At 36.7% G+C, this 23,736-nt stretch overlaps 1 protein-coding gene and 1 long non-coding RNA gene across 2 annotated transcripts; both read left to right on the top strand.

Moving 5' to 3' along the window:
- Positions 1-6,189: 6,189 nt before the first annotated feature.
- Positions 6,190-6,787, top strand: LOC147480081 (uncharacterized). The gene is made up of 3 exons (XR_015203529.1): positions 6,190-6,420; positions 6,492-6,587; positions 6,693-6,787. It is a non-coding gene; the product is annotated as an uncharacterized LOC147480081 (long non-coding RNA).
- A 1,517-nt stretch (positions 6,788-8,304) lies between these two features.
- Positions 8,305-8,937, top strand: LOC147480080 (uncharacterized). Its single transcript, XM_086578556.1, has one exon. The coding sequence runs from the start codon at positions 8,305-8,307 to the stop codon at positions 8,935-8,937; it is 633 nt and encodes a 210-aa protein (XP_086434682.1).
- The last annotated feature ends 14,799 nt before the right edge of the window (positions 8,938-23,736 follow it).

The following is a 23,736-nucleotide window of genomic DNA, read 5'->3' as shown; positions in this document are numbered from 1 at the left end:
CCCCCATTGGAACTACCCTAAGTAAAATGGATTGGTAGCTAATTAAAATAAATGGATTGGTAGCTACCCATCTACAATGGCTCACAGCTCACTACAACAATTATATGTAAAATTTCATTTGCAAGCCTTGCATACTCCTCCCATACTAAGCAACTAAAAGTGTTCCTTTGCAAAATTACAATCTATAAGGATCTTACACTTTTTTTTTTGTCAATCACGTGCAAGGCAAAAAACGGATTTTATAGTGTTAGAGTTTTTAATACCAGTCCAACAATTTTTTTTAATTTTTTATAAAGAACACTAGCATTTTTCCCAGTACACCAGTATGTATTATGGATGTTTCTATATATAATCAAAATTGTTGCCGCTTGACAAAATGTTTCTATAATCATTTAGGCATAGCATAGTGAGTATGCACAATGGATCACGCTTATAATGCATCTGCACTCCTTCACCATGCACTCTGCACCTGCTGCTAACTACTCGATCATTACACTTAATTTGACTCTCAAAGAACTAACATTCCATTGCATTATGTTAATCAAGTGGAAGCCCGAAACCTGCGGAGTTGGATGCTAATAACATTTTTAAAATGGGGACCAATAACCAATGTAATAATTGATCAAAGGAATTTGCGACTAACAACAGGGTGAAACAGATGTCATATATTCAGCGATACAACTAGCTAGCATCCATAATTTCTTCCTTTTGTCGCATCCATACAGATGGTTTGAAAAAAATCAACACTCCATCATTTGAATCATTCAATCTCCATACACATGAAATAAGATCTACATTATATTGAAAGATTTTAAATTGTAATATTGCCACATAGCCATCTTTCGGAAAGCTATTATTTACACATTCAATTCATTCCACATATTATATCCGACTTAATAGATCTATAGAACAAATATTAACAGTATCCAATGCATTTTTTATAATTGTTTCCCAATGTGATTGTTTCTAAATTAAAAAAAAAAAAAAAAAAAAATGCTTTTGTTAGCTAGCTACAAATTCTCTCTGTCCAAGCTATCTACTTATACCGACAAAAAAAAAGAGATGATGGATTCGCTAGATCATTTTGAAGACAATGATGAAAAAAAAAGTTATTCTTTTTGCATTTTTTTTAGATATTTTATTCTCCAGTGTAGAATAACAATTATGTTGCACACCATGATATAATATTCTTATATCTTACAGGTAGTACACTCATATGAATCCAACAATGTTCCTCAATCACATATAAATGCTCGACAAGATAATTACACAACTAGCAGCACAAAGGTTACCTTCATTAACATAATACCTATATTTTTGGTAGATTAGTTTGTGGCATATGCACTAATAATTGTATATTGACTAAATTACAGGCGGTTAAATACCTCTTCGAATATATTTATTCGCAACATGGCAGAGCAGCAAAAATCGAATCGAACAAAGAATACAACTAGCGTATTGAAGTTTTTTTGTTAGACCTCAGCCTTTATTATTCTAAAACATTTTACACATAATCCATTCAAACAAATGTAATATGTACTATTCTAATTTACATGCGTTCATTCCTTTGATTTTCTCCACCCCAATTTTATAGATGAGGTTTTTATTCAACATGACACCTTTGACATACAGAAGTTCCGTCTATTGCAAACAATATTAGAGTTTTTAATACCAGTTCAACAATTTTTTTTTTATGTAGAACACTAGCATTTTTCCTAGTACCTATTTTTTTTGTTAAATTAGTTTGTGGCATATACACTAATAATTATATATTGATTAAATTACAAGCAGTTAAATACCTCTTCGAATATATTTATTCGCAACATGGCAGAGCATCAAAAATTGAATCAAACAAAGAATACAACTACCGTATTGAAGTGTTTTTTTTTCTTATTGAAGTTTTTAATTTACTATTCTAATTTACATGCATTCATTCATTTGATTTTCTCCACCCCAATTTTCTTTCCTAACACGCAACGCACGTGCCCGTTTACTAGTGAACTTAAAGAGGATCTCTCGCAAAATATCGCCACATGGAAATCCCCACATGAAGTCTATGGGGGTCATTGCAGGCATGCTGAGTGGCAGTCTCAAAACTTCCTTCTTCTTGGGATAACCTAAGAACGACGTTAAAATCTTTGAGTTAGTATAATCATATTTCATATTTGGCATAGGTCTTTCTGTTTCAAACTTGGTCAATATATTATCTATATAATAAAAAGCAATGGTGTGGGGCCGCAGGGCTTCCATCCAGTGGTTGTCATTGTTTTTTAGTAAGTTGTGACATGGCAGATCCAAGTGTTTGGAAAGTTTGTGTAATTTTGTTAAGTGTAATCAATACCATGGGATCTATCCAAAAGTCAACAATTGCGGCTGGACTTATAAATTGTTAGGCTAGCCCATAAATTGTTAGGCCACCAATTGATTTGGGCTTATAGATAATGGGTAATTGGGATAGCCTTACGGCTGGACTTATAAATTGAGTTGTTTCATTAGTCTTGCGCCGAATATTTTGCGCCTAAGATGCGTGTACGCCTTGCGATGAAGGCGCGATGAGTTGTCGGGTAGTGCCGCAGGCGCGTCAAGGTCTCGCAGGCCGTAGGCACGGGCATATCCTAGTATTTAATAAAAAGCAATTGTGTGGGGCCCATAGGGCCTCCATCCAATGGTTACCATTGTCTTTTCTAAGTTGTGACATGGCAAAATAAGTCAATCCCAAAGAGTATGCTTCCTTACGCCCTAACACTCGGATCTACTGGATCTTATTTCCTCATCTTCAAACAAAACATCTATGCCCTATTCTTCCTGCTGCCGCCACACTGTTGTCTGTCTTCCTTGATGTTTTTTTGTTAGAACCACAAGCTGCAACACTTTCACTCTAATAAACTGTACACACATACTTCACTACTTCTCTCTGCTTCAACAAAACTTCTTTTGAGGGTATGTATTGCAGATCGATAAGAATACAGGTGAGAAGGGAGGGTATGTGTCTTTGTAGTCTACGTGTCCAGCAAGAGTCGAGAGTAAATTTAGTAATTTGAGTATATCTGCTACTAGAGGTGGTTTGGAGGTGGTTTGAGTACTGACACTACCTGTTTAAGTGAATCTAACGGTTTGTCCTATTCATACCCATTCAATGATTTTTGAAGTTTTGGTAAGTGTTTCCGGAAAATATAGGAGTTTGGTTGTATTATGAATTGTTCAAGTTGGTTGGTTCTTGTTGAAGGTGATTTAAAAAGATGTAAGTGGCCTTCTTGGAGCCAAACAGCTGAAATTCCTGTTACTTTTCGATGATTCTAACATTTTATTTGACAGCATATATAAATGATTCTAACCGCGTCAGCCCCACCAGTTGACAGTCTCTGTTGAACATTTTTTTAGCTCTATCACTTCCTTCAACTTCCGTTCCGTTCTTCCCTCCCTTCAGCTGTAATAATCAAAACAACACAGCGTCAAATTCGCCATTTGACAAGTAAAATTAAGTGCTTTTAAACTTATAACAAATGTAAGTGCTTATTAGTGGAACCAGCACAAATAAGCAAGAAGTCAAGCTATAAAAAATCGTTGGTTTCCCAAAATAATGGCTTGAGATTTTTCTGAAGGACGAAACTACCCATGTGAAGTAATTTTTTTCTTTAAAAACCATGAAAGTTGAGAAAATTACAAGGGTACATTTGTCAAAGAGAAGCTGGAAAAATGTGTGCAAGGGAAAACTGACATTTTCAAGAGCACCAAGACTTTAAAACAGTTTTACTCGGAGAAAACCATATATAATTTACAACTGACGTTTGCCATCAAAGCTTCGTTGCCATACCAGTTCCTTTCAGAAGGTGAAGTTCCTTCTCCTTTTGTTTTAAAGTCTTCATTTGGGAACAGGGGTCTTCTTATATGGCCGTTGGAACTCAAGGTGTAGAACGAAGGGACACATATGCATCACTTGATTTTCCCTTTCCACCTGGGTTTAAAGCTAAGGTACATTGACACTGGTATGTGTATCACTATTGGACACACATGTGAAGTGTCCGACACAGTGTTTGGAAACTTATTTATGAAGTGTTTGCTGTTTTTGTTGTTTATTTCATTGGAGAAAACCAAAGTTAAAAGAACACAAATCTGTAAAGTATAGTTTAGTCATGGTCTAATATGTGGTACTTTTATATATGTGGTCTAATTTACTTTCGTTTGCTATCGTCTGATTTTTATTTCTCATTTGTTTTTTTAATTTCGGCGTGGTTTACTATCGTCTAATTTTTTTAATTCCTTTTGTTTTATTTACTGCCACCTAATTTTTATTTGTGTTTACACCTAATTACTACTACCTTTACATGCGAAATAATCACTGCTCGTGGTTTACTACCGTCAGCTACCCTCTAATTTTTTAAATCCCCTTTGTTTTATTTATTGCCACCTAATTTTTATCTGTGTTTACACCTAATTACTACTACCTTTACATGCGAAATAATCACTACTGCTTTGTCTTTTTTTTAGGCACCCTTTTCCATTGCAGATTCGACTTTCAATGGTATGTTATCCCCACCTATCTTTTTATGTTTGTTTCTACAGGTTTTATTGAGTATCTATTTCTATTTGTTTCTACAGGATCCCATAGATAAGGGTAAATGTCCAATGGACCCTTATAAGGATCCTTCGAACAAGAAAAACAATATTTATGTTCTAGTTCAAGATGGACTCTACCTTTAGCCACCTACTCCTCAACGACCTACTCGCCCCCAGGTATTGATAACTTCAATTAACATACTTTAAGTTACCCAAATTGTCCTAACACTCTTATTGGTTTCACATCACATTTTTGAACTCTCTTCCAAATATTTATAGCTTCCTACGCGACCAATTCTTGATAAAGGAAAACGCCCTATGGACTCCTTTAAGGAACCTTCAAACCAAAACAAACATGTCTTTGTTGCCCCCCAAGATAAGCTCAATCTTTAACCGCCTCTTGGCTTCCAGGTATTTCTTGCTTGCATTGCCTTATTTATTATTTTGTTTTATAAATGTCATTTATCTAATCTCTCGCCATCCGTTAAAAAAAATGTAATGGCCTGATATATCGTGTCCATAAGGTGTTTCACTGCCATTTAATATACTGACTTTATGAATCTCATTTCCCCACTTGCGAATTATTTTTCTACAATGTTGCTTATGTATATTGCATTGTCTTATTTCTTCTTTTGCTTTATAAATGTGCAGCGCCCATCAGATAGTGTTCCTCTATCTCATCTCCCGCCATTCGGTTCTCATGCAAGATGAGCTTTAATTAAAATGTAATACTATAATTGCTCATGCATTATCCAAAAGGTGTTTTTGTATACTATAATCGTAGTAAATTCACTGCCATTTAATGCTTGCTTATATGTATAATATTTACCCACTAACTGTGTTGTACGTGATCATCCATCTATTCATTTACAATTTGCTTTTATTTTTGGGTCTTCAATCACTTATTATCCTTGACTACTTTAAATATATCTTTACATTCCACGTTTTCTAATTTTAATACTAACTGCCATATTTGCTATTATCCATGCATTCATATCTTTACTATTCGGTTGATTATACTTATAATTAGGTGCAGATAACAAATAGAATGCTAGGATAACGTGCTCGAAGGGATAGAGAAAGGAGCACTAAACTAATTGGCAACTGTCATGTCATTGACCACCAACTGATGGGTTCAATATTGAATGGCTCTCCTTCACTTCCACAAACTCCACTTCAAGCTGACAAACATCAAGCACTTCTCCGGCCATCCGGTTCTCATGTAAGATGAACTTTAATTAAAATAATACTATAATTGCTCATGCATTGTCAAAAAGGTGTTTTTGTACACTATAATTATAGTAAATTCACCGCCATTTAATAACTTCCATTTAATGCCTGCTTATATGTATAATATTTACCCACCAACTGTGTTGCATGTGGTCATCCATCTTTACATTTCACGTTTTCTAATTTTAATACTAACTGCCATCTTTGCTATCATCCATGCATTTCTCTTTCTCCCAATCTATTCGGTTGATTATACTTATACTTAGGTGCAGATAACAAATATAATACTACGACAGCGTGCTCGAAGGGAAAGAGAAAGGAGCACTAACCTAATTGGCAGCACAAACTTCACCATCCAAGGTGCACAAGTAGTCACACGTCATGTCATTGACCACCACTAATGAGTTCAACATTGAATGGCTCTCATTCACTTCCACAAACTCCACTTCAAGCTGATAAGCATCAAACACATAATAGCCCAGTTACACCTCATGCAACACCATACCGACGTCTTTCTTCTTTAGAGTCTCTTCGGAAATCTCTATCATTCCTTAATCCTGTAAGGCTATTTACGCTCCCCGAAGAACGTGTCACATCAAGTGCCCATGTTGATTCATCGGATCAAAACAACACGTGAGTACTTCACTTAGCGGTTTCCTTAATCAAAATCTATATATAACTCACCTGTGCAAGTTTCATTGCAGTACATGTATCTCTTCTGCTTCCGTATCCTTACCTCATGCAATTCCACATTCAACCAATGAGAACTTTGTACCAACACCATCTCACCAAAATGCAAGGTTAGTACGTGGTTTATTGCATCTTTCTCTTGGTTCTTTGTGGTTTAGTTTATAGTTTCAAAGAAAACCATAAGATCCTACCTAACATCACAAGTTTCTTCGCAGTACGCGTAACTGTAGGTCTTCTACCTCATCCTTTGTCCATCCAACATCACATTCGACAAATGCAGCTTCTACATCATCATCAACTAACCGAAATTCACGGTATACTTCTTCACACTTATTGAAATTGGAATACCAAAAAAATGGCACCTTTGTCTAAATATATACAATTATTTCTCTTGCAGACAACAACCATTTGGGGATCCTACACAATATTGTGAGGAGCTTCACCATAATGGTTTTGACCGTCCAATTTCTACTAATAATGCTGACATAAGTGATGATGAAGATGAAGTTGACAATATTATTTCTTACCGTCTGATTGAACAAGGAAGACACTCCTTGGGGAGAATGGATGTTCAGTGTCCATTTTGTAATGCACTCCATTGGATGGATGAACGACTAAAAGATTCATCATTATCACGTCCTTGATTCGGGACTTGTTGTTCGCAAGGGAAAGTCAAATTGCATCCACTACGACCATTATCTCCAACCCTTAAAGCTTTATATGATGGAAATGATCGCAAGTCAAAGTCATTTCGGAAGTTCATGAGACAATACAACCAAGCTTTCGCATTTACGAGCCTTGGAGGAAATGAGCGTGTCTTTACTGGACGAGGTCCAAGGCCTTTTACTATACATGGTCAGTTGCGTCATAGAACTGGATCTCTAATTCCTGACACTGGGCGGCAGCCAACTTATTCTTAGCTTTATATATATATGATCCCAGTGTTGCATTGGATATACGTCAACTTCGTAATCCCCATTTGAACACAGATGTTCTGAAGATAATTTGTGCAACTATGCTCCAATATAATTGTTTCTCTACTACTTTTTGCCACGCATACGATGTTCTTAGATCTGCCTCTCTTCAACATGGTGAGAACTTCAATGTACCTGCTTATTTGCATTACAGTGCTACTAGAGACAGACGTCGTTACAACTTGCCAACCGCAGATGAGATTGCAGTCATTTTGCCTGGGGATGGCGTGGCGGGGATAATATGAGGGATATTGTGATATATCTTAAAGGAGGGCAAGAATTCATGCAGATCAGTGAATGTCATCTAGCTTACTTGTCTTTGCATTATGTGCTAATGTTTCCTTATGGAGAGCTTGGGTGGTCACCTGATATGAGGCGTTCAAATACTAATGACCGATTGACACAGATGGATTTCTACTCTTATCGGATATTTGAACACCCTAGAGAATATTCTGCAATCTTACGCGGGTACAAACTGTTTCAAGAGTTTCTGGTGGATGGATGGGCAGTGACTGAACAGAACAAAATGAGATAATATAGGCTACAGCAAGACAAGCTTCGGGCTGAACTTTATCAAGGTATCATTGATGTTGTAGCTGAAGCTTTCGACCCAAACCAGATTGGAAGACGAGTGGTCTTACCAGCATCTTGTGTCGGCAACCCTAGGCACATGTTTGAAATTTTTCAGGATTCAATGGCCATCACACGTTACAATAAACATCCTGATATATTTCTCACAATGACTGCAAATCCGCACTGGGAAGAAGTTGTTGAGGCATTGTCTGAGCACTAAACTGCAACTCATCGACCAGAGGTCGTGGCCCGTGTCTTTGAACTAAAGCGAAGTGCCTTGATGAAGGAAATTAAAAAGAAAGGTGTGCTTGGTACTGCCGTTGCACATGTCTACACCATTGAGTTCCAGAAATGCGGGTTGCCCCATATGCATGCACTTATATATCTCCAACATTCCGACAAGATCCGTATACCTGCTCAAGTTGATCGCATTGTATGTGCAGAGTTTCCTAATTCAGAAACTGAACCTGAGTTATTTCGGACCGTCCTCACATGTATGGTTCATGGTCCATGTGGACTAAATAATCCTAACTCTCTGTGCATGGTAAATGGTAGATGCAAGCATCACTATCCCCGGACTTTTGCAGATGCTACCACCATGGATAAAGATGGATATCCTATCTACCGTCATCGTGACAATGGTAGATCATATATTGTGAGGGGGCATACAGTTGATAACAAGGATGTTGTTCCTTATGATCCTTATCTTTCTAAGATATTCAACTGCCATATTAATGTCAAAGTTTGTGCTGGGATCCGTTGTGTTAAATACATTCACAAGTATATATTTAAAGGGCATGACATGACAACAATAGTGTTGAATGAGTTGGATGAGATCCAACAATACTTGGATCACGAGATACATTGGCCCACCGGAAGCAGTTTGGAGATTATTAAGTTTCCATCTACGTGAGGAGATTCCCACAGTTGTGCGCTTGGCACTTCATCTCCCTGGAATGCACCGCGTAGTTTATAAAGCTGATGAACCAATACATGATATACTATCAAGGGCGGAGCGCCAAAAGTCAACTTTGACTGCCTTCTTTGATTATTGTGCATCAGATTTAAGAGCAAGAAGCCTCACTTATCAAGACTTCTCCGAATACTATGTCTGGAACAAACAATCTCAGACTTGGACAAGAAGGATACGAGAGGGGAAATTTGCTATTGGTAAAATATATTTCGCCAGTCCTAATTCCGGTGAGCGATTTTACCTGCGCTTACTTCTAACTGTTGTAAAAGGACCTCAATCATTTGATGATCTGAAAAGGATTGGTAATGGTCCTCCACTTCCAACTTTTAAAGATGCATGTGTTGCACGTGGACTTCTGGAAGATGACAGTGATTGGGTGCAATGTCTACAGGAAGCTTCAGTCATGCAGACTGGATATCATCTTCACCGACTATTCTGTGTTATTCTCGCAGAGTGCAATCCTTTGCAACCCCAAACATTGTGGAATGATTTTTGGAAAAATATATGTGATGACCTTCCACATAAGCTTCGCACAATGTTCAACATTCCAGAACCTACTCCTCTGAAGTGCAAGATTATGGTTTATTTCTCTTAAATGAGATTTTGATAGAGTCAGGTAAATCACTGGCTAATTTCCCTCTAATGCCGCTACCTCTGTTGACTACAAGATGGAACTTAGTTGTTGTAAACCGACTCATATGGGACCAGCGACAATTTCAGTTTGATCCTCAAACAGTGATAGATTCCGTTTCCCAAAATCTAGGGAAACTCTTCTTTTTGAATGGAGTAGTAGGAACAGGCAAAACTTTTGTTTACAACACAATCGCTGCTACGTGTCGTGCTGAGAGACATATTGTTATTATGGTCGCTTCATCTGGAATAGTTTCATTACTATTGGCTGGCGGTCGTACTGCTCACTCGACCTTTTGCATCCCACTAGATATTCTTGATACCTCTGTTTGTGGGTTTAGTAAGAATTCAATGTACGCCGAATTATTCAGGGAAGCTAAACTTATTATTTGGGATGAAGTCCCAATGCAAAATAAGTTTTGTGTGGAGGCAGTTGATCACACATTTCGGGATACTCGCGACAATAATAAACCTTTTGGTGGAATAACATTTGTACTTGGTGGTGACTTCCGTCAATGCCTTCCAGTTATACCCAAAGGGGTTCGAGAACAGATTGTGCGTGCTTCCTTGCGGTCTTCCTTCCTCTGGAGTCACATTCATGTTCTAACTCTTGCCCAAAACATGCGATTGGAAAATGGAAACTCTGCAAATATTGCATTCGCAAATTTCTTAATGGAGGTACCAAACTATGTATTTTTCTTTGTACTATTTTACTTAATATTGATATTCATTTGCATCATTCTTTGTACTATTTTTATTCGTACTAATATTCATTACTATTTTCTGGTTAATTAGATAGGAAGTGACCCAAGAGAGACAGTTGAGCTACCATCAACAATTCGTCGATGTGCAAATCTTCAGGATCTCATTTCTACTACATATTCTCAGCTAAATCAACCTACCACAGTTACACCGGAATATTTAACTGAGCGCACAATTTTATCTTCACGCAATGATGATGTCAATGATATTAATGCAGCAGCTTTAAATATGTTCCCAGGAGAAAGTACTCTCTTTCTAGCTGCAGACAAGATGGCAGACGAGGATGCAACGAATCCAGCCAATACTAATCAATATCCAAATGAGTACCTAAACTCACTTGATCCAGCTGGTCTACCACCGTTTCATCTCAACCTAAAAGTCGGTTGTCCTATAATGTTGTTGTGAAATATTGCTCCCAAAGATGGATTATACAATGGAACCCGATTGATGGTGGTCCACTGTCGACCTCACGTTCTTTTCGCATGAATTTTGACTGGTGGAAAAGCGGGTAATCATGCATTTATTCCAGGAATATCTTTGTCACCGTCGTCTTCTGATTTTCCTTTTCATATGACAAGAAGACAATTTCCTATGCGTGTTGCTTATGCAATGACTATAAATAAGTTACAAGGACAACTAGTGAAGTATGTGGGGATTGACCTTCGCACTGAAGTTTTCAGCCACGGTCAATTATATGTCGTACTATTGATAACCCGTAAAAACTCAATTAGATTACTCTAACCTTATTCTTACGGTATCTATATTTTATTTCCTACTCTCACATATAGATTCATGCAATATATATAGAGTCAGGATTCGTTCCACTCTTAACTCTCAAGACTTAAACAAATTCAATTGAACAAACACAAAGAACAATGGTGAGAGTAATGTGTTATGTGAAATTTCTATTCTACGATTATACTACGGATTCAATTTATACTAATAAGATACGATAATTCAACTACAGAAATACTACGTTGATTCTATGATAAGGAATTAGGGGGGATTTGATTCTACCTTAACTCAACTTAACTTGCTAACGACGAATCGTCGTAATCCAAATTGAACTGCTTCACAGAACAATTGGTTCTTCCTAATCCCTAATTACACATGGTATTTCTACCAATTATAACTAGCATGTGAACGATTAAACCCATTCTCATGGTGACTAATCATTTCTAGAGTGGAAAGGAATTACGACTATTCTACGCTAACACAAATCAAGCTTTCATCAAGGCTTCGCAACCCCCTCTAATGGAGGTTTAGCCGAGAATCATTCCACAATCATTTCCATATGAATCTAAACTAAACATAATATCAAGATTCCAACTTTACTAATTTAACAAACAATAATTGAAATCTAATTAATAATTAAGAAATGATATCAACAAGAATTTAAACTAGATCTATAAATGTAATGACAAAAAAAACGAATTGAATAATAATAAACTATTTTATTAATCTAATCAAATGAATAACAATAATGTAATACTGAAATTGAACAAGAATTAACTAATGAATTAATGTAAAACTAAATCTAGATCTAAATTATTCTAATCTAACCCTAGCTACCATTACAAGGAACTAGTTTTCTAAATAAAACTAGATAACTTAAGAACTAAGCTTTTCTTTGTTTTTATATGTTTCAGATCCAAAATCGTGCATGGGCTTGGAGCCATGTTTTGGGCCAGAGAATCAGGCCCAAAACCCAATTCTTTCAGTCCAAAAAGGCCTCTTCAGCTGGAGTTGGTTTTGACAAACTTTTCATCTACTTCTACTCCTCTGATTGGGTCAAAGCTTATACCATTGGAAAGCTCTTTCCGAGCCGGTCGTTTTTACGTAAGGTAGGCCCAATTCCGAGGTCTGAGTCCAAAGATATGGTCTTCGGAAGTTCTGCTGACTTTGTGCTTGTTGTTTACTTTGCGTGGACTTTGACTTTTCATCTTTTGACGAGGGGCTTTTACTGAGGCTTTGTCTTCTTGAAAATTGGCCTTTAATCACAGAACTCCTTAGCAACCAACCTTTGCTCCTTTATCTCGCTAAAGTGGCACATTTCTGCACATAATGGACTTTAAAGCCTGAAATGTATAAAAACACGTGTCGATATTAACTCTTACTTATTATTCACATAATTGGTCTAAAAGTACGATTGTTAAGGGGTTAAAACTACAGTTTTGGGCTCTTATCAAACCACCCCCAAACAGCATTTTGCTTGTCCTCAAGCAAATATGAGAAATTAGAATAAATGACCAAAAATGGAGTTCTAACTACTCTCGTTTCGCTGAGTGCGATTGCATTTACCATATGCAATAAGGCCTTAAACCACTAGGAATTCCCTAGTGGACGAGTTATAGCCTCGTGAGATGTCAGGAAATGGGGATGCATCTAAAGAATGAAAATCCAACATTCAGAAGTTTAAGTACTCAGTTCCTTTGTTTTTTTCACGTGGTAACTCTATCCATATGAACAAGAAACTTGATATCTTCCAGGTATGTATGGTGCAACCTAAATCAGAAATGGACCTCCAATTTGAGTCTACCAAGTTGAGCACTCCATGGGGTTATGTCAGTGCAATACTCTTATCTGTTGTAACTTTTGGAACAATAGCTTTGATGAGTGGCTTCTTTCTAAAGCTAGATGCAACGTTTGATGACTACCTAGCTGATGTTGTCCCTCTCTTCGGTGGTTTTCTTTCCATTTTGGGTGTTTCTGAGGTACGTCTCTACTGCATATCTAACAAAGTAGGCATATAACTTTACTACATATCTAACAAAGTAGGCATGTAAATCTTAAGTGATTATGTCATTTTTTCAATTAGCTCTAATAAGTTTGTACAAGACAATGTGTAGTATCAAACAAGATTGTTGTCCAGTTCTTCGAAAGTTTCAAATATGAGACATTGTTCAACTGAAAGTGTTTGGGTGGTTCTAGAATCTAGATGATTTTAGGAAAACAACAGGTGATTCTCTACTGCATATATAATTCTGATTTGTAGATAGCAGGGCATGTTACTGCTGTCGGCATTGTTTTCAGAAGAAACAATCCATTAGACCAAGATACATTTTCATTTAGTCTAGGAGACTTTTACTTAGCTTAAATATGTCAAGATGGGTTGATTCTTCATATATTTGTGCTTAAATATAGTTGATTCTTCAAGATGTTACTTAGCTTAAATATTTGTGCTTCTCAATTTTTGAAAATTTTAAAGCCCCAATAAATAGCTGAAGAGATACAACCAACTGTTATATCTGAACAGAGCGGGAAAGCGGTTATCGGATATGTTCAGGGCTTAATTGAATGTGTTCAGAGCTTAACTAGTGGTTATCTCGGTAGTAAGGTGAGATTTTTGACTGCCAAGTCTTTATTTTTGTTTAAATTTGATTCCCACGTTCAACTACATAGCATAGCATATCATGTGTGATTTCGAATATATGTGGTAGAAAGCCTGTGTTATTACCTTTAACATTTCTATTAGTTGTGTAAATCTCACTTCTCTATTTCTTTATTCCGCAGATATATAACGTACTTGAGAGAGGAGGAAGCAGTTCACTGTATTCAATCCATACATGGCTACGTCTTAGACGGCAAACTTTTAAGGTAAACCATGTTCCCATTGTTTCTGTTATGAGAGACTCCTTAGTTCTCCCTTTCTTTTGTTTGTAATATTGTTTGTGGATGTCATTTGCAGAGCCTGCTTTGGAACCACAAAATATTGCCATGCGTGGTTGAGAAATATGGTACATATTATATTTTGATTCTTTTCATTTAGACAAGATTTTTGTTTGTGATAGGCTATAATTTTTTATTAACAAAGTGTATCTATTGTTCTAGTTTTGTAGCAATCTTGATTGCTATGTTGCACGAACATTGACACGGATCTGGACAATCGGACGAAGGCTGACTTCGGTTATATCTCAAAAATAGGGCCTTGAGGGCAAAAAGGACACAAAAATTAATTAGTATTTATAATTTTATTTTATATAAATTAAATATTAAAAACTAAATTAAATGTATCAACATTCATAAATTCAAAACTATTAAAGATAAATAGCCACAAAATTAAGTTTAATATTTCCTAATCAAACTTGAAAAACATATCATAAGTCTTAACAAAACAAAAAAAAAATGAAAAAATTAAGTTTTTTAATATTATTTTGATTTATTTTTTATTTTTTTTAGGTCAAAATCCGCATCCTAACCATGTTGACCACGTCCTAACTGTGTCTTGACTCGCGTCCGGTTTAGTTGACTGCGTCTTGACCATGTTGACCGTGTCCGACGTGCGTCCATGCCGCGTTCATGTCCGCGTTTGCGTCCAACGCGTGTCCGACGTGGACACAACCTATTAGGAGGTGCGTCCGTGCTTTAGAGCTTGATTGTCTCTATTTGCATGAATTTGGCTCCCAAGATGATAGTTTTACTAAAGATGAGACAATTTCAGATTATACAAGGTATATCTTCATAGCTTGGGCTACTTTCCTTTTATAATTGTGTTACTGGGTTTTCATTGGATCAATATTAAGATAAGACATATCCTTATAAAGTAGCCAAGGTTTTTCTTGGAATCCATAAAGGACTTATTGATCCTTGAAAACACTAGAAAGCTTTAATGGAATCTACTTATTGATCCTTTTCGGGTATTCTGTCTGAGTTATATTGAGACTGGAGAGTGAGTCATTTTTCCTTGAAGTATTGCTGATGAGTATTGTTTGTGTTGTGATGGTTGCTTTCGTGAGAAGGAAATAAGGATTAGGGAAATGACTTTTGTGTAACTTTATGATGAGGAAGATAATAGTTAATATAGGGATTTGATATTGTTCAAGGTTCTTGGTGGGCTCCGTTTCATATGAATTTATCATTTATAATTTTTTTTGTCTCTTCGATATTCGTTGGTTTTTAAAAAAACGTATTATGGTATAGTTAGTTGTTTTCAATGATTAATACATCTTCGTATCTCTTGCTAATTGATTAAACTCTTAAGTGTGTTGTAAATGAATGTAAAGTCGTAAAAATTCTTATATATATATATATATATATATAGGTGGCAAGGAAAATTTGAAGATATTGATTTTAATATTAGAACCTAAGAACGAATTTCATCGCTTAACCAATGATTTTGACAGTTCCAAGTCATAAACATATCATTCTATAAAACTAAGCCTTATAAAATCATAATGGATTAGTACCATATCATTGAACATAAGCTACCCACAAGGTTTCAGTTTAGGATCCCAAGTGTTTTGAACATTAATCTAATAACGAAAAACCAGGTGTCTCAAGAAGCATGTCGATCTACTTTCGAAATGTGAGGCTAGATAGAAGCTGCGTCCGAGCATTGAACAATACAATTCCATTATCTGACGACAGGAGCATCCTAACAATTGTTGCATGCTCCATTAGTAGAAACAAATAAAAACTATTATTAACTATAAGTTCCTTAGGGGGGAATTGAATTTGTGATCGCTGCTTATGTTGGATCGTTTGAACTTTGGAGGCAATAGCTTGAAGAGGTATGATCTATAAGAGTTGCACGTTCGCCTTACCGAACGAATTGTTGTCATACAGGAAAAGGTTTGATCTTTATTTTCTCCGATTAGTTAATATGCTTTTGAGTAGATGAAAATTTGATTTTCTATTTAGAAACCAACCTTGGTTATAGTACAGGTGTAGTTTTTCTAATGTGTTTTTATCAATTTTGTTGTGTTGCACACCATCAGGTTTTGCTCAAGGATGGGAGAGAACAATGATGGGAATCCAAATATGTTGGCAATGGTGAGGCCTTATTTGCCCACTTATTCATTTGCCCATTTTGCAATCGTACATTTTATTTCTTGAAATCACAAATTGAGTTTTTATAAGTTCCCCACCTACCTAATTTACGTCTTTCGTGATTTAAATATCGATAGTGTTGTTCTAACGTATTCAAATTTCATGGGCACCTAATTTAGTTTTGCATGCGTGTCTAATACAATCTGGAACTTGCCCATTCTTAAACTACTTTTGAATGTTAAATGGTTAGAGATTACCCATTCATTTTATTTGAAAAAGCTATCTGGTGTGATTCTCCAAATAGTTAAAGTTTGTTGTTTCATGCAGTCCTTTCGAATCTTCATTTCAACAGTTACTACACTATCCATGTCCCAGTCTCCGTCTTTGTACGTAGATTGTACTACTATCATAATTTTGTTTACATGACATGTACAGTTCATTTATACTCCTACTTATTATTTCATGGATCTTTTAGTATTACCCCCCTACTAGATGAGCCAATTAGGATTTACCCCAACTAGATGGGGAAATTAGGGTCACCCCCCTGAATACACAAAACAAAAAAAAAATCAACTTAGGTTAACCGTGTTTTTTTTTGTGTACTCAGGGGGGAGACCCTAATTTCTCCATCTAGTTGGGGGAAATCCTAATTGGCTCATCTAGTAGGGGGGTAATACTAGTTAACCCTTATTTCATTACATTAAATTCTACACTATTGGTATAAATCAATATTGTGACACATACCTTTTCCCATTTGTATCTTCTTTTTTTAATAGTGATTCGTTTCAAATATAGATTGATAAAATTGATAGTTCCCTTATGACAGGCATGATTTGTTTTTCTTTATTTGAGTTTTCTGCTGAGCTTGAGCATGTTTGTATCTTTGTCCCTGTCTTGAGAAGTCAATATTGTTTCTCTATTCCCACGTCAAAAACCATAAGGCTACCATCTTCTTCACCAAAGGCTACCCGCTATGTTAATCAAGTCCATATACGTTGAAAGAGATTTCTTATATATATATATATATATATATATATATATTTAAATTGTTTGTTGTTGAGGTGGCTTGGCTTGACAGACAAATGACTAGAGAGTTAAAGCAAACAAAAGCTTTACTTCCTGCACATTAACTAAGCTTATTGCTCATCTAGGAGGTTTGTGGTTGCTTTTGGAATCTCTTTGAAAATTGTATGTTGTTTTTTATAGTTTTAATTGCAAAGTTATTATTTCCTTTAATTGCTGTTGTTTTTGTGTCTTTGGTGGTAACAAACCAGTAGCTACCTGCTTCTTCTAGCCTTGAGCCCAGTCTTTAAGACCTTGAAAAGTTTAGGGTCATTGATTGGTAGATGATAAAACGCTGATTTCATTGTACGTTTATTGGTTTTCTTGATTAATTAAATCCGAGGTCCACAGTCCGAAGTCCGAAGTCCAAAGACCAAAGTCCCAAGTCCAAAGTCCGTATAGTCGTACGTTTTAGTCAAGTTACCTTACTCACGTGGGTTTGGTAGGATAGGTTAGAGTAAGGGATCTTCCAAACCTTAGGGCTCGGAAAGGTTCACAACTGGAATTACAACTTTTGGTGAGTAGGATTTTAACTTGGTTTTAATTAAATTAACGGTAATTCAAATAATGTAAATTACTACGATGGTTTTGATGTAGATAACCAAAGATAGAGAACAGGGAGAGAATTAATCATACTCATGCACGAATCATTTTTCAACAGTTTATATTACCACATCACTACATCTCTAATTCGTCTCGTGTTCGGAGACGACATCGAGTATTGATCCCTAGCGCATGCCCACATCTCTGAGCTGCATCGCACTAGCATAAGGAGTTGAACTAATATTTCATCTCTGGAATATCATTTCAGCTCCTTGCTCGATTCCACATCAGCTAGACAAATTAGAGAGCTGTCTGACACCATAAATTAGTAGCCAGACATTTTAGGTCACGCGACAAGACTGATGGAGCATCGGCCTCCAAATTTTTCTGATCTCGATCATTTTGGGACCCGGATGTCTAATCTATGCCTAATTCCTAAGTAGTGATTCTAGAATATTAAAGAGTCAATCCGGATTCTCACACGAGTAGCATAACCCTCCTCCTGAGGGGGGGGATTAGCTAATGGTCATTGAAGGAATAATAAAACTTGTTGTATACATTAAGTAAATAAATGCGGGGCGAGGAATTAAACTAGAAAAGAAATGACTCATTATTAAGGGTAAAATGACTTACGATATTTAAGCTCTTGGAATGAAAATGGCGGAATGTAAGTCTTTGAAATAAAACTAACTATCTCGCTAAACGGAAGCTAAAGCATGAAAATCTTTGAAGGAAAATATATGAAGGCTACCCCTCATATATATATAAGACCGGAGACGGTTTAATTGAGTTTTGGCCTTTTGTTGAATTGAGAGATTCAAAACTTTGAAAAGTTTTGGTTTTACCCGGTTTAATTTAGCTTTGTCTTTTTCTTTATAAGGTTTTGTCTTTTTATGTTTTGGTTTCGTCTTTTAGCCCAATTCAATTAAAACATTAAATTGGTATGTGTCTTTCCTCTTGCAAGGTGGCACAATTTTGTGGCCATCTCTTGCCACCTGCCTATGCTGACTCGTCATGCCTTTTGGCCCCGCCGAGTGGGTCCACTTAGTATGTCCAGTGGCGGCACCAATTTTGGCGTTTTTACAATTTTCTGTCTTTACGTAGAGTTTGTCGCTCTGGCAGTTCACTAGCCAACGTCGGCACCCAGATTTATCAGATTTGAGCTTCGGAAGTTTGCTGCTTCTTTATATGTGGGCCCGTTCTGCACTGGTTTTGTTCTTTAGGAAACTTCGGCTCTAGTCAGGCTCTGTTGGGCTTCACTGGGGTTGAGTGGGAACTTCACATATTCCAGTATTCCCGTACTTCAATGCATGTTTTATCATTATATTCATTTTAAATGCGGAAACCTGCAAAAGTACGAAAATATGATTATTACATGATTATTAAACACATAATCGACCAAAATGCTATGTCTCTCGGGGTTTAATATTACAGTTTTTGGTGCTTATCACACCACCCCCAAATAGCATTTTGCTTGTCCTCAAGCAAAGAGGAGACATTAAAATGATAAGTGGTCAAAAATGTGTTGTCCTAAGATAAATCTCATTTCGCAGAGTGCGGTTGCATTGACCGTATGCAACAAGGCCTTGAACCACTAGGAATTCCCTAGTGGATGAGTTATAACCCTCGTGAGAGTTTTCGAGAAGATACTCACAAACTTCATTTATACTACAACGACTTCGAGAACAAAGGCTTGTTTCCTTAATTAATTTCGGTATCTAGACATCTCACTAAGCGGGGAAACAAGAATTAATTCTTTTCGAAATTCAAGTTAATATACATACAATAATCGAAACATCTACATATGAGCATGTATGCGGTGATCTTATAATGAAATGTCTGAAAGCGGGGCCGTTTCGGGATCCTTTGGATAGCGTCCTTAAGTAGGTTCTCACAGGTATGTGTCGAAACACAATTTCTCTCTTATTTTTCCACTCAAGTTTTGCTAACTCCAGTGTGCAGTGGGCACACGTTTCCTCACATACTCAATTGACAGTCAGAGGAGCCGAGGTCGAGAAGTCACAACTGCTACTTATTATCACACTATCCTACTCACTAATTGAGCTAGAGGTCTTTATTAGGTGTTATGGGGCTTAGGTGGTAGTGTAGAAGAAAATGGAATGGAAAATTCAAAAAATGATAAGTATGAGAGAATAAGGTCTTCGAGATATTTATACTAGAGAAATCCTTTTTTCTTTCCTGCTTCTAACATGGGTTTCCATACTTGGCTTTTTCAAGCTTTTGTATTCCCTTTTGATTTGATTTTTGGGGGAATTCTAACTTTGATATTTCTTTTGATTTTTGGAAACATATTTCTATTTCTATCTTTCTTTTCTTCTGAAGCAGGTAACTGATTCTGATTTGTGACAAGGTTTTTCTCTTCATTCTTCTGCACTTCATCCTATTTCTCATACTCATCATCTAGATAGGCTTATTTATTTGTGGTTAATAGATGGGTAATGATTTTTTTTGATGAAATAGAAAGGATTAATGAAAGGTTCAGTGGGGCAACTAGCGGTAAATTTTTTTTTACAGGTGTGATTTTTTGGCTATATCGCTCCAAAGAAGGCCTAAATTCTCGCCTAGGATTTGGGTAGTGATCAAGTAAGTAGACGTGTGAACTTCTCTATTCGGAAGAACTACTCCTCTGTGTCATTACTCATATATCACACATTTTGAGGCTTTTGGTTAGATTCTTACAGGATATGGAAACTAAATTGTCTAACCGTGGGTCCCAGAAACTTACTGCTATGTACTTTTAATGATAGTCAGTACATGAATGCTCATGAAAAGATATAAAAACTATTGCATACGTATTAAATTAAGTTTCTAAGAACAGGTCCTAATTATGATGCTAGGGTGAGATTTCTAAATATTTGTCTTCATAGAAAGGGAAACGAGAATTTGTCACTAAATACGTTTATTTAGACATCAAGTAAACTATATACAACTATGCATGCCTAATTTTTGCAAAAGGTTCCCACCCCCAAACAGTCAGACACTGTGTCCTCAAAGTGTTAAGAGGAAGAAAGAGTATACCCCGGAGGGCTTTGAGCAAAAATATAGTGACATCTTCCACAAAATTTATTGTAACACACTATATATTATACATCATAAAAGTAGAAGCACACTTTGTTAGGTTATTTATTTATTTCACATCAAAACATAAAACAAATATGTACATGCATCAACTCACATTGCCCCAACCTTGAACTGGGGGATAGTCCATCCTTGCCTCGTCCCTATAGAAATGTCATTCATTTGCATCCCGCCAATCTATCATAGCTTTCCAGACTTCACTCCACTTCCTCTTTTTTGCATTGTCTAGATGAACTATCATTTTATCATCATTAGGGAAAGAACGAACTTTCTTTAGATACCTTGCAGGGCGTCGCCATGTCCGAAATCGCAAAGAACGAATTATCTTGTTTGTTGGACACATAGAGTCGACATTTACCCAGTCCTGAAAGGTGGCCACAAACTGTGGGAAGTACGTCCTCACTATCCTGCATGTTGTAACTGGCAGGGTGATATAATGCTGCCGAAAAGACCGAGCCTTCTTAAAATTCTTAATTACTACGTTTGTAATGTCAAAGGCGGTATGTTGCTGGGCCAATGCATGGAATGTCTTACACGCTGACTTTGATGCAGTGGAAAAATGTCAATCCCCCATGATGTTCAGAAGAATAAATAACATGGCAGTTCTAACATTCATGGTCATACTAGCTAGTGGAATAGTGAAGTCTGGCCATCGGCGGCCCGGCGCGGCGCGTTCAATCGGCGTGGGCAATGCCATCGCCATCTTGGGCAGCAAAATCTTCCCTAGAATAGTCATTAAAGTCATTCTCTATCATGTATTGAATGGGGAGGTCTGGCTGAAGAGGAGGAAGGTCTAGGGCCATAGCAACAGTTGGCTCGTAAAAAGAGTGTCGGGTGTTACCAATACGGAGTGTAAAGTCATTCAAAGGGAAACCCTAGACAGCTGGTAGATCTTCCATGTGATCATAAAAGTAAGTTTCCAAACCTGGGGAGTATGTCTGCTCCGGGTGTATAATAAGAGAGTTCCCATATGCAGTCTCTGAAAAGATGTCCATATGCAGGAGAATTCAGCAACGAATGGAAAGATTGTTCTGGAATCATCTTTGGAGCTTCCATTGTAGAAGATGTGTGAAAAAAATGTGACCTGTTTAGACAAGGATAAACAAATATTAGAGTATGATGAGAATAATTAAGTAAAAACAATTTACCATAGGAAAATTAAAAACTAAAAAGAAAATGACAAATAATATAAAATTGCAAAATTTAAATGGTTTCATGGGCCCAAGTAACGGCGAGGATCCTTTTGTGGGAGGGATCCATTTATAAGATTTTCTATGCCGTCAATCCGTGCAACATCCCGTTGCAACATTTCGCTTTATGTCTGGTAAATCTCGGCGTGGTTCTCCATTATGAGAGTGTGATTTGCCAAGAACTGGTTGTGGTTGTGCAAGAATTGTGCTTGTTCCTCTTCGTTTATTGTCCGCAGGTCCTGAAATTCAAGAAGACTGGTGATGATAATGTTCTGACGTTTGAATAATGTCATCAGTCCTTGTTGCATTAAACGAAGCCCTTCCATGGGACTAAATATGTTGCATAATGCATTTTTAGTGAAGATGTTGTCAGCGAAACAATCTTCGTAGGTTTCTGCACCGACATGTTTTTTTGCAATGGCAGGGTTCCAGAATCCATTCCTACATACTGAGTGAATGGTAAGAATGTTAGCTGTTCGAAGAGGTGTATGAGGAGAAGTACTAGAAAAACCTAAACGTATCATGATAAGTGTCACAATGGTTAGTAAAGGAGCTGCTTTTTTCCTGGCACGTGCGATCGCGTTCCAGAAAATTTAATAATGCAAAAATCATTGCAGTTACTCTGTAAGACCCGTATGGAGATGGAGGAGGGTTTGGTTATTTCGAAGTCTTAGGCGTGCCAAGCACATTATGAGCTACCCATTGGATCACGAGATAATTGGTTCTTTTGCAAAGATCGCTAATAAACAATACGGTTTTTCCGGGTTGTATTAGCGTGAAGGATAGTTGCAAACATCGGATGCGATATTGTCGAAAAGGTGAATCCTGAAGGTGTACTCCTTGGTTTGTAATAGGAATTTGAAGTACCTCAGAGATGATTTCCATAGTCAATTCACGCTCGCATCCGTTAGCACGGACAAAGAATTGCCCGTTTTAGAAATAACCGCTTTTATAGAACAACAAGACCAATTCTCTGGAATAAAAAGCTTGCTTATGATGTAAAAGAGGGTGCCATCCTCGACGTGATATTTCTATGTCAAAAAAGGGATGAAAAAAACCATTTTGGAAATTTTCCATAAAATTTTGCTTGGGCACGAAACTTCGAGTGATGGCCATTAAAGATGGAGTGGTGAAAAAAAATTTGGAAAAAAGGAAGTTAGATTTTTGAGGTGTCTATCCTTGTTATAAATAGGCATCAATCCGAAAATGTAAAAGATACGGATCGAGGTATCACAAGGTAGTTAGACCACGTGTATCTTCTAAGATATGCGCAAAAGTGGATGTAGTGTGGATGAGAAGAATGGGGCATGTGACAAGGAGTGCCCCTCTTTTCTTTTTTTTTTTTTTTTTTTTTTTTTTTTAAATAAATAGCGTAAGTAGAAACGACAAGGAAAATGTAGATATACTATCACAATAAGATGTAAGAACGTACAACGGTATGGAAACACAACATAATGATACAGGAAATGAAATACAAACCTAAATATTAGATAAAACTATATGCCACATTAACAACATTACTATAATGAAACAAACAAGCATGAAGACTTGATTAGCATATTCAATTTGCCGCTGCTCAAACTTTTCTAGTGCATCCATGAAGCTTGAAACTTGGAGTGGACTAAAAACGATTTCTTAGAATAAGAAGTGTAGAAGGAAGAATATGAAATGAGTGAATGTGGAG

The sequence above is a fragment of the Coptis chinensis genome, chromosome 8 (assembly GCF_015680905.1).
Source record: "Coptis chinensis isolate HL-2020 chromosome 8, ASM1568090v1, whole genome shotgun sequence".
Classification (NCBI taxonomy): domain Eukaryota; kingdom Viridiplantae; phylum Streptophyta; class Magnoliopsida; order Ranunculales; family Ranunculaceae; genus Coptis; species Coptis chinensis.
The sequence above is the reverse complement of the archived record's forward strand: the minus strand, read 5'-3'. Positions and strand labels throughout refer to the sequence as shown.

Excerpts from the sequence above, each read along its gene's own strand:
- LOC147480080 (XM_086578556.1), top strand. The coding sequence starts at position 8,305 with ATGAAGGAAATTAAAAAGAAAGGTGTGCTTGGTACTGCCGTTGCACAT.